The sequence below is a fragment of the Trifolium pratense genome, linkage group LG7 (assembly GCF_020283565.1).
Source record: "Trifolium pratense cultivar HEN17-A07 linkage group LG7, ARS_RC_1.1, whole genome shotgun sequence".
Taxonomy (NCBI): domain Eukaryota; kingdom Viridiplantae; phylum Streptophyta; class Magnoliopsida; order Fabales; family Fabaceae; genus Trifolium; species Trifolium pratense.
In genome coordinates, this window is record NC_060065.1 from 42,080,291 (window position 1) to 42,092,847 (window position 12,557).

A 12,557-nucleotide genomic window follows, 5' to 3' on the forward strand; every position below is an offset into this window, starting at 1 on the left:
ATATTTCCTTTTATTAGTTGTCTTTCCTCTCTTTGATTCCATATTCTTTTTTCTTCCTCTGTTTCCGGCCCTAACCGAATTTTTCCGCTAACCTAATTTTTTCCCCATCAATTTTTCTTTTCTCCAAAGTTTTTCTAAATTCAGTCACAATCCCATCATTAGAACTCACCGAAAAAGAAAGAGGAACTTCAATTACTTTTCCACCGACATGAGTAACGTAAGCTTCCATAGATTTCTTAATCGCACAATAAGCATAATGACGAATAATAACTACACCATCTTTGTAGAATTTTCCTTCACGAAAATAACAATAGCATTGACGGTGGTGGCGTTATCGACGATTGAAATTTCGTTTAGGTTTTAAGCGTTGACTAAATCTTTGATAATTGAACGAGAATTGTTAATAGCTGGTTTGCAGCAGTTGAAGTAGAAGTGATCTAACAGTTATTACCAGCCCAACTGCACTACAGTCACCGTTTATCCGATTGGACACAACCCCAGTCCAGATCAAACGGATCCACATAGTTGTACTTGTTACAATCGAGATCAATTAGATGCAGTTGATTTTATGGGCACTCATGCATTCACTACATTTATAGCGGTTTGATTAAGATCATACACTTCAATCAAGATTCGATGGTCACCGATGACCGACTGCATGAACTTTTGACTCGACTCGATCCTTTTTTTTAATAACCAAATTGTTAGTATATTACAATAGGGTCTTGCTAACGAGTGCCCCCGAGACACTATTTAAGCATTCCATTTTAAGAAAACTTTTTATTCAAAAAATTAAACGGTACAATTTTCAATGCGTCGACTTTACGCATTCCCATAAAAAATCTATAAAAATTTTACTATTTAAGGTCTTAAAGAGTGTCCCAGGAACACTAGTTAGCATTTGCCATTACAATATTAGGCAAGACTTGAACGCTGTACCTCAAACTCCTTAATCCTTAGTTCAAGTAACTTAACCAATTCAACTATTCATCCCCGACTCCGAATTCTGATATGTGTTAGAATGCCTTGCTTGTTAACGCCCTTGTTGACCCTTTCTCCTATACGTCACCGTTTCAAAGTTTCCAAATTCAGTATTCAACTCAATCTCTATCTATCTCTCTGGGACCCTGTCCTTAATTACGACACACTATCACCATTAACCTCTCCACTTTCCTTATTTCAATTTTCAATTCAATCAATTTCATCATTATTTTCACTAACAAACAATTCCACTTTAATTTTGACTATTTGTTTAATCATTCATTCATTCACTTTGTCACCGACTAGGGTTATACATTAGGGGTTTCCGTCTATGACGCGGGTTTTCCGTGTTTTTGTATTCAATGTCAAATTCAATCAAATGGGTTTTATAAAGTTTCAAACTTTATATAAATAAAGAAACTAGTCACTTAATTTCACTTCTTGGGTGTTCTTCAGTTTTTGTGCTATTGTTATGGATATAACAGAAGTTTCAATCTTGCATCATGTTGGAATCGTCTTACTTTGTCTCTGGTTGCTTTCTACATTCAATTGTTGCTATGTTGTGTTTTACTTTGTGGCTTTGATCTATCTTTATCATGTGAGGATCCATTTTTAACTTTTGGATTTTTATTATTTAGTACTTTGGTTTTTGATTAATTAGTTTATGGTCTTGAAACTTTTATTATATAGTACTTTGGTTTTTGATTAAGTGTATGTTACCCGCCATGATTTTCCAAAAGCTACACTCAGCTTCTGAAAAATCAGGGGTCGCTGTGATTCTGACATAGTCACCGTGATACCAAACATAAGCTAATTAGTTTTTGGTATTGAAGTTTTTATGATATAGTACTTTGGTTTTTGATTAATTAGTTTATGGTTTTGAAAAGGAAACAAATTTGAGAGTACTTATTCTGAGTGTTTGGATCTGGAATATTTTAGTTTGGATTTTATATATATTTTTTGTCTTATTATAAAGGATAAAGAAAGAAAAGGGTTGTAACCAAAAAAGGAAAGAAAAGTGTGGGGTATATATTCTATTTTCTGACTTTGTTCTTTTTCTTTGGAAAGGTTCATGAACGTTATGTTACAAGGTTAAGGAAGAAGTTGCAGTTTGAAGAGAGGAAACAATCTAATCAAAGAAGGGTAATTATTCTACTTGTTATTTGATTTTATTGATCTTTAAGTTTAAGGGAAAATAATAAGGTTCAAGTAAATGAATGGCGGTGAATGAAGAAACAGAAACTAATATCTGAAATAAATTCATTTCAAAAAACCATTCATTTTAACTTTTGAAGTAGAATCTGTACTTGAGTGAAGATATGTAGTTAAAATTCAAATGCGCTGCCACTTGCCACGTTTTGAATGGATTGGCGTTGAAGCTCCAAAGTGTAATTTTTGTCAAACTTGCAGTGGCTCATCATGATTTTGCCAATTTTTCTGCTAATGCTATGCATTAAGGATTGATGTTCAGCTGTTTGGTATCTTTGGTTTTTAGTTATCATTGTCTTAAGAAGTATTGTGACGTGGTGTTCAAATTGCAGAAGATTATGTTATGACGATTTACATTTACTAATATAACTTGCTTGATGATGGTCTTTTTTGTACTTTAGGTGCTTTCTGATTCTGAATCAGTTCGGTGGTTGAACCATGCAGTTGAGAACATATGGCCTATATGTATGGAACAGATTGCATCTCAAAAGATTTTACTCCCTATCATACCTTGGTTCTTAGAGAAGTACAAACCTTGGACTGCTGTATGATTCATGTACCTTTCAGTTATTTCTTTCTGATGATAGTGCTTGATTAAACCATTTTCTTAATAATTATGTTTAAATCAATGTTGTTAAATAGTGCCTATAGCTGCAGAATTTGAACAATTCGTTATTGTTACATGATATGCTGTTTAGTACAAAATGTTGTCAAATAACAGCTATAGCACTGTTGCGTTGAAGTATTAGTAAAAACTGCTATTTTTCGCGATCTGCAAATGATAACACTGGTTTAAATGTTAATTTATCACGAGTTTCTAATTTTTTATGAGGCTTTGGCAAAAAAACATGCTGATATGTTTTCCTTTTTGTTCCTTTAATATTTTGTTTTTTTAATTGTGTTTGAGAGTAAAACTTTTCCGCTGACCTTTTCTATGATCGGATATTAATGTCCGTATATTATATTTGTAGAAAGAAGCTATTGTTCAGCACCTATACTTGGGAAGAAATCCACCTTTGATTACTGATATGAGGGTACTTCGCCAGACTGATGATGACCACTTGGTACGTGATATTCTGAAGCAGCATATAAGGACAACGTATCGTTGAGTATTTGCAACTGAAAATTGTTTTGGTTTGATTAAGATTTCAGGTTGTTTATCAATTTGCAGGTTCTGGAGTTAGGAATGAATTTTCTCACGGCTGATGATATGAGTGCAATACTTGCTGTAAAACTAAGAAAAAGATTGGGCTTCGGGATGACAGCTAAGCTGCATATAACGGGAATGCATGTTGAAGGGAAGGTATGGCTGTGAAATTTCAATTTTACCACGACCCATTTGTTGAATAATGAATATGTTAAAATAAAATTCTTTTATTGATTATTCCTTTACTCAATAAAACTAATGTATTTAAGGACGGATATAGGATATGCACGAGCACGTGGCTGAAATTTTGTGTCGGAAATTCAAAATATTACTCCTGCAATGTGGTTCTTACAAATGATTATTTGTATTAAAGAAAGAAGAGTAGATAGCGGTCCTTCTTAGAAAGTTAGGAGAGAAAAAAGAATGACATCAAAATTTGAAATGTTAATTTATGTTTGTTCTTTCTATAGGTCTTGGTAGGGGTAAAGTTTCTCAAGACATGGCCATTTCTTAGTCGTTTGCGTGTATGCTTTGTTGAGCCTCCATATTTTCAGATGACTGTCAAACCTATTTTTACTCATGGGCTTGATGTGACAGAACTTCCAGGAATTGCTGGCTGGCTTGTAAGTGTACAATTGATTTTATATTTATATTATGCCAGATGAGAATAATTGTTTTCTTTTCATCTTACTTTGTTCTCTCTCAATCTACTCTCTTTTTTATTTTCTCATTGTGTAAGTAATTTGTATTTATCTTGACTTTTCCTTGTTTCAGGATAAGCTTCTGTCCATTGCTTTTGAACAGACCCTTGTTGAGGTGAAATTTGATTTCTTTTGACGTTCTCATATTGTTATTTTTGTATATTTTTCATGTCTCTTGGCTTCTTAAGATGGTAAAATATGTGAAGATACACATGTAATAGAGTTCTTCACGTCTTTTCATTCGTTTCTGATGTTATAAACTTGTTATATATATTTAACTTCATAAATTTTTTTGCAGCCCAATATGCTGGTTGTTGATGTTGAGAAATTTGTATCACCAGAACAAGGTAACATATGTTTGTCATGTTTTTTCTTAGACTTCTGTAAAAATCTTTAGTTAGTGAATATAGCACAGTTCCATAACCCTTGCTAGAATCTTTATTAAGCAAATCCTTGAGTTAAATATAATTATAACCTATGCTTGACATTTTTGCTTACAATTTTTATTATTAATAAATACTCATCTATCCATAAATCATAATGTTACAGAGCCTTGGTTTAAAGTGGATGAGAAGGACCCTGTCGCTTATGCAAAAATAGAAATTGTCGAGGCAGCTGACATGAAACCATCAGATCTAAATGGTCATCCCTTTATCTGTGACAATGATTTTTGTCATTCTCTTTATATGTTGGTTTGTGAGTAACAAATTACAGTATATATTTCAGGATTTGCTGATCCTTACATCAAAGGTCATTTGGGTGGATATAGATTCAGGACAAAGATACAAAAGAAAACACTTGCTCCAAAATGGCAAGAGGAATTTAGAATTCCCATCATAACATGGGATTCTAACAATGTGCTTGTTATTGAAGTTCGTGACAAGGACCGTTTCTATGACGATATTCTTGGGTATGTTCCGTTTTTGAACATTGGGTTTTGCCTTCTGTGTTTTTTAATATAAATTTGCTTTGTTTTATTATTTTTTCTTGAAAACCAACTTTTAAAACGACATGGCTTTGTTTTATTGGCTTTTCTTGAAGATCATGGCTTACTATCATTTTAGTCCATGTTCTTAAGTATGTGGTCGGATACTGGGATGTCGACTTTAGTCATTATATGTGTTTGGTAACAACGATATCTGCATACCATATTTTAAATGAGATTTTAAGTGCCACGGGACTGTCAAGGTACCATTTGGCTCTCTCGTATATTCAAGATCACGGCTTCTTCAATACTTCCTGACTTGTCAATTCAGAATATCTGATATTGATTGAAGGTGCAACCATAAACTACTTCAGAACAATATTGTTAAATAACGGCTATAGCGTAGCTGAATTTGAACAAATCGTTCTGCAATACATTATTTAGTTCAAAATATTATCAAATAGTGACTATATAGGCACTACAACACTGTTGTGTTTGTGTAGCAGAATTAGAATAAAACGCTATTTTCTGTGTGCCGTGATTGACAACACTGCTTCAGAGTCTTCAATGTGTCTCCGACACTTTAAATGGATGATCGAGTCAGAATCCTCAATATTGAATGTTCCCATGAGTGCAACATTATTTGCTCTTTATATCTTATTCAACCTTGTCTTGCTGTCTGCACTATCCTTTATTCAACGTGTATGACACTTTTCTTCCAATTATTCAATCACTGAGGGCATTCATCTGACCAAATGTTACTCTCTTTTGCAGGGACTGTTCTTTGAACATCAATGATTTTAGGGATGGGCAAAAATATGATAAGTGGCTGCCACTACAGAATGTAAAAATGGGGAGGTTGCATTTGCGAATAACAGTTTTTGAAGATAAGGAAAAGGTAACATCTATTCCATTATTATTATTATTATTGTTATTATTAAAGTTAAGCATCGCTTACTCCACATAAGCAGGGACGGAACCAAGTATGTATGATGCTATAGTACCTAACTCTATGTACATGATATCCGCCCCTGTTAATCTTATCTAAGATAATAAGTGTTCGCCACTGTACAGAACAATTCATCACCCCTTTCTAACTAATGACATATAATATTTATTTTATAATGGATCCACTAATTAAGAAATGACATTTGCATCAAAGATAAATCAAGAACTATTCCCTTAGATATTGAATTTGGTTTCTCCTAAACGGTTCGTCGACAATATTCTACATAACTCATAAATTAATTATTGAATTACTCTAATAGTAGAAGTTTGTTATTGTTGATCGACGTTGTTTGGCACATACTATCTTTTCACCACCCTCAACTATTTTTTCTGGTTCCGTCCCTGCACATAAGTATTATTATTCAGTTTTTAACAATTGAAACTTCTATGAAAAGTGTTTGTCATATATATCCAAAATAATTACACATGAGTGAAAGGCAAACTGGCAACAAGCTGCGCCGCTAATCCTTTCTAAGCAAACAAACATGAACACACATTTAACACTCACGATCTACATCCGCCCTTAATTCCCAGCTAAGCAAACAAACACAAAACAATCAGTTATCGTTTTTATAAGAGAATCATTTTCTACAAACACAAAACTAAACAATCAAAGTTATCATAAAACAATCATAGTTATCATAAAAGAGTCATAGTTATCGTTTTTATTAGAAAATCATTTTCTACAAGATGTTAGTACCGAAAGCCATGATTGTTTTTTATGGTACAAGTTATTCACATTTGGAATATTTTTGCAAACCAAAGAACAAGAGCCAATCTTTTTGGAAATCATTATGCATTAGTCGATACAGAATCATAAACTCACCATCCTTCAAAAGCAATGTTGAATTGTTCAAACACATTTCCATTTTCATAATATTCAAACTATAACATATGATACTAACAAAACATCTATTTTATTTTAGAAATCATTGGAGTTCTTCAAGCACTTAGATACAAGAATACAATATATGTAGCTGGCAAGCCTCCTAATAAATGTGCAGGCTTCAGGAGAAGATAAAAGAACATCAATCATAATTATAAATATATTTCCACTACACCCTACCTTATTATAAATATTATAAACTACCTTATTCATTGGGGAGTCACTTTACATTATCATAAACAATTTGACATAACAATAACTTCTCATTCTATTTTCATAAATGAAATTGTGAATATTAAAAAAATTTAAAATTAATTCTACAAAATCGTTGTCATCACACACTTTTTGAAATTATAAAGCTCACAAATCGCAATTTCATAAAGGTTGCACAACTACACTGACACAAGCTTTTACACCAAACAACATCATTTTCTTAAAAAGCTAATCAAACATGTACACTGTTTCAAACTTTCATGCTTTAAATTAATAATAACCTATTTCTTTTCTTTAAACTTTAAAGAAAGAAGAATAATAAGTGGAAGAAAACCCAATTTACAAAAACAAAAAGAAGGCTGAAAGTTAATTATTGTCAAAAAGGTTGAAAATTAATTACATTGTTATCCATATGCTTAAACTTTATTGTCACTGATTTATGTTGATTCAATATTTCAATTATACAAAATAATTATATATTTACAATACACAAAATATAACTATTTCTATAAAAAAAATATCAACACTGCGCTTGTGACACTCTAATTATTATTATATAATACAGAAGATGAAAATGGTTCTCTAATCTGCATGAAGAGAAATAAGTTGCTACTATGTTTTTTGATCTGTTGTAGATGTTTGATTTTACTTTTAAATTATATGTACAGGAAGCTGATACTACATGCGAGCCGGAAACGATAGACTTTGAGGAAAAAAAAGATTCTTTTGTAAATGAGACCACCAACAAAGGTTCTTTCTCATCCGTTTCGTCTGAAAAATCACCAAAAGTAGCAGACAACTTTGAGCCTATCAATATTGAAGGGCAACAGGAGACCGGAGTTTGGGTCCACCACCCAGGAAATGAAGTTTGCCAAACTTGGGAGCCAAGAAAAGGGAAGAATCGACGCCTCGACACAGAAATTCGCGGGGAGCCTAATGATATATCTGACAACTGTAATAATTCAACTGTATCTGGATCCTTGAACAATGACAGTAGCAGTCCTGATGATAATGCCGAAGATAAGCATCGAATGAAAACAGTTAGGAAAGGCCTGCATAAAATCGGTTCCGTATTTCGTAGGAGTCAGAAAAAGTATGACAGATCGGATTCTATCCCTGAAGACGTTCCATCTCCACATGATAATATTAGGTCAGTAAATGCTTCTAAAGGGGTCGGTGTGAAGTTTGTTATGGATGATAGTATTGGTGGCTTTCCGATTGGTAAGATTCAGGTAGACGGTGGGTCACCGGAATGGAGCGGTAGCGGTCCTGATAGCCCAGCAAAGAGAGACGTCAAGGACATGGCAAAGAATATTTATAAACACGCTGAAAAATCTGCTCGTAGCTTAAAACATGTTCTTTCTCGTAAAACAAGGAAATCTAAAAGTGATTCAGCAGCTGCAGTTGAAGAAATAGACAATGAATCTGACTCTTCTGATGATGAATCATCTCTTTCAGTTCAGTCGCCGATAGATGAAAGAACTCCAGTTTATTCACAGGCTATTCCTCCAAGTAACATTAGTTCCCCAAAATCCAATTTGAACCCCCAGGTTATTGCTCGAAGTAACATTGGTTCTCCAAAATCCAATTTGAACGAGGTTTATAATGCTCCATCTAACATCAAGCCTGAAAATGCATGGTCCCCTGAAAGATCTGTTGAAGAAGTTAAGTCTGGTGAAGATGAACTTGTTAAAGAGGAAATTGTGGCAGATAAAAAGGTTGTTGTTAGCAGTATTGCTGAGTGAAGAATATCTTAGCAAGTAAATGGTGACATTATATAGCTACAAAGCAGTGACACGGACACTCTTGTTGTATGTTCTGTTATATTCTGGTCACATGTAGAGGAGTTTTTGTTGTATAGTGATACGTAGGGGTGCTCAAATCCAAACCAATCCAAATAAAAACTGAAAACCGATCCAAAAAAACCGAAAACCGTAAAAAACCGAAGTTTTTTGGATGTGTTTGGATGTTCTTTTGTGAAAACCGCTGGATCGGATCGGATTTCGGATTGATTTGTTAAAACCGATCCAAACCGAACCAAACCGCAAACATATATTTTAATTTTTTTTATTAGTATAAATATATATATTGTATTATTTTTTTTTTCATTTTAAATTTTGTTAATACTATATGTTAGTTTAATTTAATCTTTTTTTTTTTTTTTTACTTTTTATATGTTTCGAATATAATTGGTAATTGTCATTCCAAAATATTAATTTTCAATATATTATATGTTATATTTTACATCAAACTTAATATTTATTTTGTCAAAAATGTCAAACTATTATTTTGTAGCGTTTTTTTATAATATTTATATTTATTAAAAAAAATTACAATTTATAATTTGGATATCCAAAAACCGATCTAAATTAAACCGCATAATATTGGATCGGATTGGATCGGATTTTTTTTATTTGTCATCCAAAACCGAATCAAACCGCAAATAAATTTATTTTTGAATCGGATGAGTTTTTGCCTCAAAACCGATCCAAACCGAACCACGACTAGTGATACGTCTTGTTTTCATAAACACGTGTTGGTGCTGTACTTTTGAGCTAAGAGGCTTGTAATGTACATAGTTTTTACATATACAAGAGACAACAAAAAGTTAAAAGAAATAAGATCTGTTTTTGTCCTCTAGCAACCAATATTTGAATGGTGCAGGGTGTCTGTACTTGTGATTATGTGTAGGACATGAGATTTTTCACCATAATAAGAAAAGTGTAGGCCATGAGATTTTTACCATAAAAAGAAAAGTGCAGGACACGACAAAAACTATATTTTATAGGCTGGCGTTATAATTTTGTAAAATTTGATTTTTTGAAAAACACATGTTTGAGTTGATTAGATAGTAACTTTTATAATGTACACTTGGTTTTATATTCAACTTGCTTTCTACCAAAAATCTTTAAATACAATAATAGTTCATAAGAATAACATAATAAGCATTATTCTCTCTTTCAATGTAGGTCGGTCTAGTTGGTAAGAAGTTGACTTATACTGCGCACAAGGATGTGAGTTCAACTTCTGTTTTCAGCGTTAAGACATTATTGGTTGCTATTGGTTGCCAAATTGTAAGTACCCCACTATCACCATTAAGATCTCATTCATAACCAAACTATAAGTATCTTTGTAAATATTCTTTGAATCTTAAGATCTGTCCTGATTTTAGTGAGTCCTTAGAGTCAACTTACTTAAACTTAGACTCAACTTACTTAAACTTTTTATTGGATAAAGAGTATTATTATTCTATGTGAGACTTAAGGGATAAGGCTTGCACCGATCCTAATAACCCCCTAAGACTCAACTCACCCAAACTTTTTATAGAAATATTATTCTCTCACTCTCACTCTCACACACACACATTTATACCTTTTTAGGTTCTTTAGAGTTTGATTGAGTACCAATACCTTATGGATAAACTTTATTTAAAATTTAAATTTATTCAAGAGAAATTAATTACAAAAATATGATATGATATTAAATGATTGAATTGTGATTACATATCCAATCAAAATTTGAAGTGAGAAGGTGTTTAGTGTTCAACTTTTTTTTGAATGTGTCAAATGTTCAAAGTGTCATATATGATATATTAAAGGATAGAGAAGTCTTGTTACCGTCAACAAGTTGCAGCTCAACTAAAGAGAAAAAAGTTGAAATTATTAGGCTGAATGCTATGATCGGGGTTCAAACCCCGGCTCCCTCACTTATATGTGTGGATTTATAATGGCTTTGCCATTTCGTCTTTGTGCCGAAAAAAAAGAAGTCTTGTTACCAAAAAAAAAAAAAAATAGAGAAGTGAGAAGTCTTGACAAAAAAGAAAAAAAAAAGATGAAGTATTTTTTATTTTCTTTTGGAATAGAAGAGGGCCAAAACCCAAAAGAAAAAGATTACATAGTAACTAGACGCGGGGTTGTGAATCCGGATACATCATCATCAAAACAGCCCATAATAAATTCTGGGCAAACATCATAAAACTGTAAGTCATCTGACAAGGTGAAAGTTAATTATGCTAGTCCATCTACACATCCATCGGTTTCCCTGTAGCTGTGGCTTATGTTAACTTCCCAATTAAGCTCCAGCAATTGTTTTATACTCTGTATCAGCCTATAACTCATTGCATTGCCTCCATCTCCATTCTTGATACTATTGATGACAGCTTGAGAATCAACGCAAATTTCTACCTTTTCAAAGCCTTTAGCTTGTGCATATCATAAAAAAAAAAAAGCCTTTAGCTTGTGCCAGCTTCAAGGCTTCAAACACACCCCATAATTCTGTAACAAAGGCACTGCATTGTCCTATATATTTGGAGAAGCCTCCTAGCCATTCTTTATTCTCACCTCTAATCAATCCCCCACAACCAGCTCTGCCATCTAGTCTTCGTGCTCGATCCGTATTAATTTTGACCCAACCCGAGTTGGGAGGAGTCCAGCCAATATTCACAAGAGATTTGCGTCCCCTATTCATGTTTCTTCCCTCCTGCATAGCCATATTGTAATCACATGCAATTTTACGAATCCATCGCCACAGTTCCGGCGGCCTTGAGACATTATTGTCATGACTCTCCTTGTTTCGCCACATCCAAAGAGTATGACATGTTACTGCCCACATTATTTTCAACAAGCGATTAATTAATGGACAATTCATATGCCTTCATAAATCATCATACAAAATCCCATCCAAAGAAACACAAACATGATCTTTAGACACAACAACACACTTAACAATCTGTCTCCACATCCCCATCCTAGGAACAAAACCCATCCTAACCATGCCCTTAACACCCCAATCAACTTCCTCAACCAACCCCTCTCTACAAAACCCCAAAACCAAACCTTTAAAAGAATCATAACTTGGAACAAACCCCTTCAAAATCATCTTCTCAACAACCCTTTTACCTTCCTCAAATCTCTTGAAATCAATCAACCCATACAAAACATGTTGATAAGAACTTTCATTAGGATAACACCCATTCCTCATCATCACAACTTCCAAAATTTCAATAGCTTCATCAATTTTCCCTTTTTTCCTCAACCCATTAATCAAAACATTAAAAACCATAACATCAACACAAATCTTCTCCTTTTGCATTCTCTCCAACAACTCAAAAGCTTCATCAACCATCCCCTTCTCACATAACCCATGCATCAAAGTACAAAAAGTTCTCTCATTTCTTTGAATACCTAACTTAGGAAATTCATCAAACACCTTAAATGCACCTTCTAACTCACCTCGTTTACACAATCCTTTAATCATAATATTAAGACAACAAGCATCAATCTCAAACCCTAATTTAGTAGCAGACAAATAAACATCCAAAACAGTATCATACAGCTTATTATTAACCAACAAATTAAGAACAAAATTAAATGTTTTAGAACTAGGCCATGTACCGTAATTCGGCATATCAAACAGCGTTTCGATGGCTTTATCGATTCGATTGGCTTTATGGGCATACATTTTGATTAGACCGAAGAAGAAATCTTC

General features: G+C 33.3%; 2 protein-coding genes across 2 annotated transcripts; one reads left to right on the forward strand and one right to left on the reverse strand.

Moving 5' to 3' along the window:
- The first annotated feature begins 989 nt into the window (after nucleotides 1–989).
- LOC123895005 (C2 domain-containing protein At1g53590-like) lies at nucleotides 990–9,688 on the forward strand. Its single transcript, XM_045945175.1, has 13 exons — nucleotides 990–1,579; nucleotides 2,050–2,124; nucleotides 2,592–2,735; nucleotides 3,162–3,254; nucleotides 3,362–3,493; nucleotides 3,808–3,960; nucleotides 4,112–4,153; nucleotides 4,337–4,385; nucleotides 4,588–4,680; nucleotides 4,765–4,948; nucleotides 5,738–5,861; nucleotides 7,739–8,928; nucleotides 9,576–9,688. Exons 1-12 carry the CDS (start codon nucleotides 1,454–1,456, stop codon nucleotides 8,813–8,815), a joined length of 2,292 nt encoding a protein of 763 aa, XP_045801131.1. The 5' UTR covers nucleotides 990–1,453; the 3' UTR covers nucleotides 8,816–8,928; nucleotides 9,576–9,688.
- A 2,035-nt stretch (nucleotides 9,689–11,723) lies between these two features.
- LOC123896428 (pentatricopeptide repeat-containing protein At3g14580, mitochondrial) lies at nucleotides 11,724–12,476 on the reverse strand. Its single transcript, XM_045946813.1, has one exon. The coding sequence runs from the start codon at nucleotides 12,474–12,476 to the stop codon at nucleotides 11,724–11,726; it is 753 nt and encodes a 250-aa protein (XP_045802769.1).
- Between the last annotated feature and the right edge of the window lie 81 nt (nucleotides 12,477–12,557).

What these genes read in the sequence shown, in the direction of transcription:
- LOC123896428 (XM_045946813.1), bottom strand. Translation starts at nt 12,476, where the DNA reads ATGCCGAATTACGGTACATGGCCTAGTTCTAAAACATTTAATTTTGTT.
- LOC123895005 (XM_045945175.1), top strand. Translation starts at nt 1,454, where the DNA reads ATGGATATAACAGAAGTTTCAATCTTGCATCATGTTGGAATCGTCTTA. An exon ending in TTCTATGACGATATTCTTGG is followed by an intron (nt 4,949 to 5,737) that starts GTATGTTCCGTT and finishes TCTCTTTTGCAG; the next exon opens with GGACTGTTCTTTGAACATCA. An exon ending in TTTTTGAAGATAAGGAAAAG is followed by an intron (nt 5,862 to 7,738) that starts GTAACATCTATT and finishes TTATATGTACAG; the next exon opens with GAAGCTGATACTACATGCGA.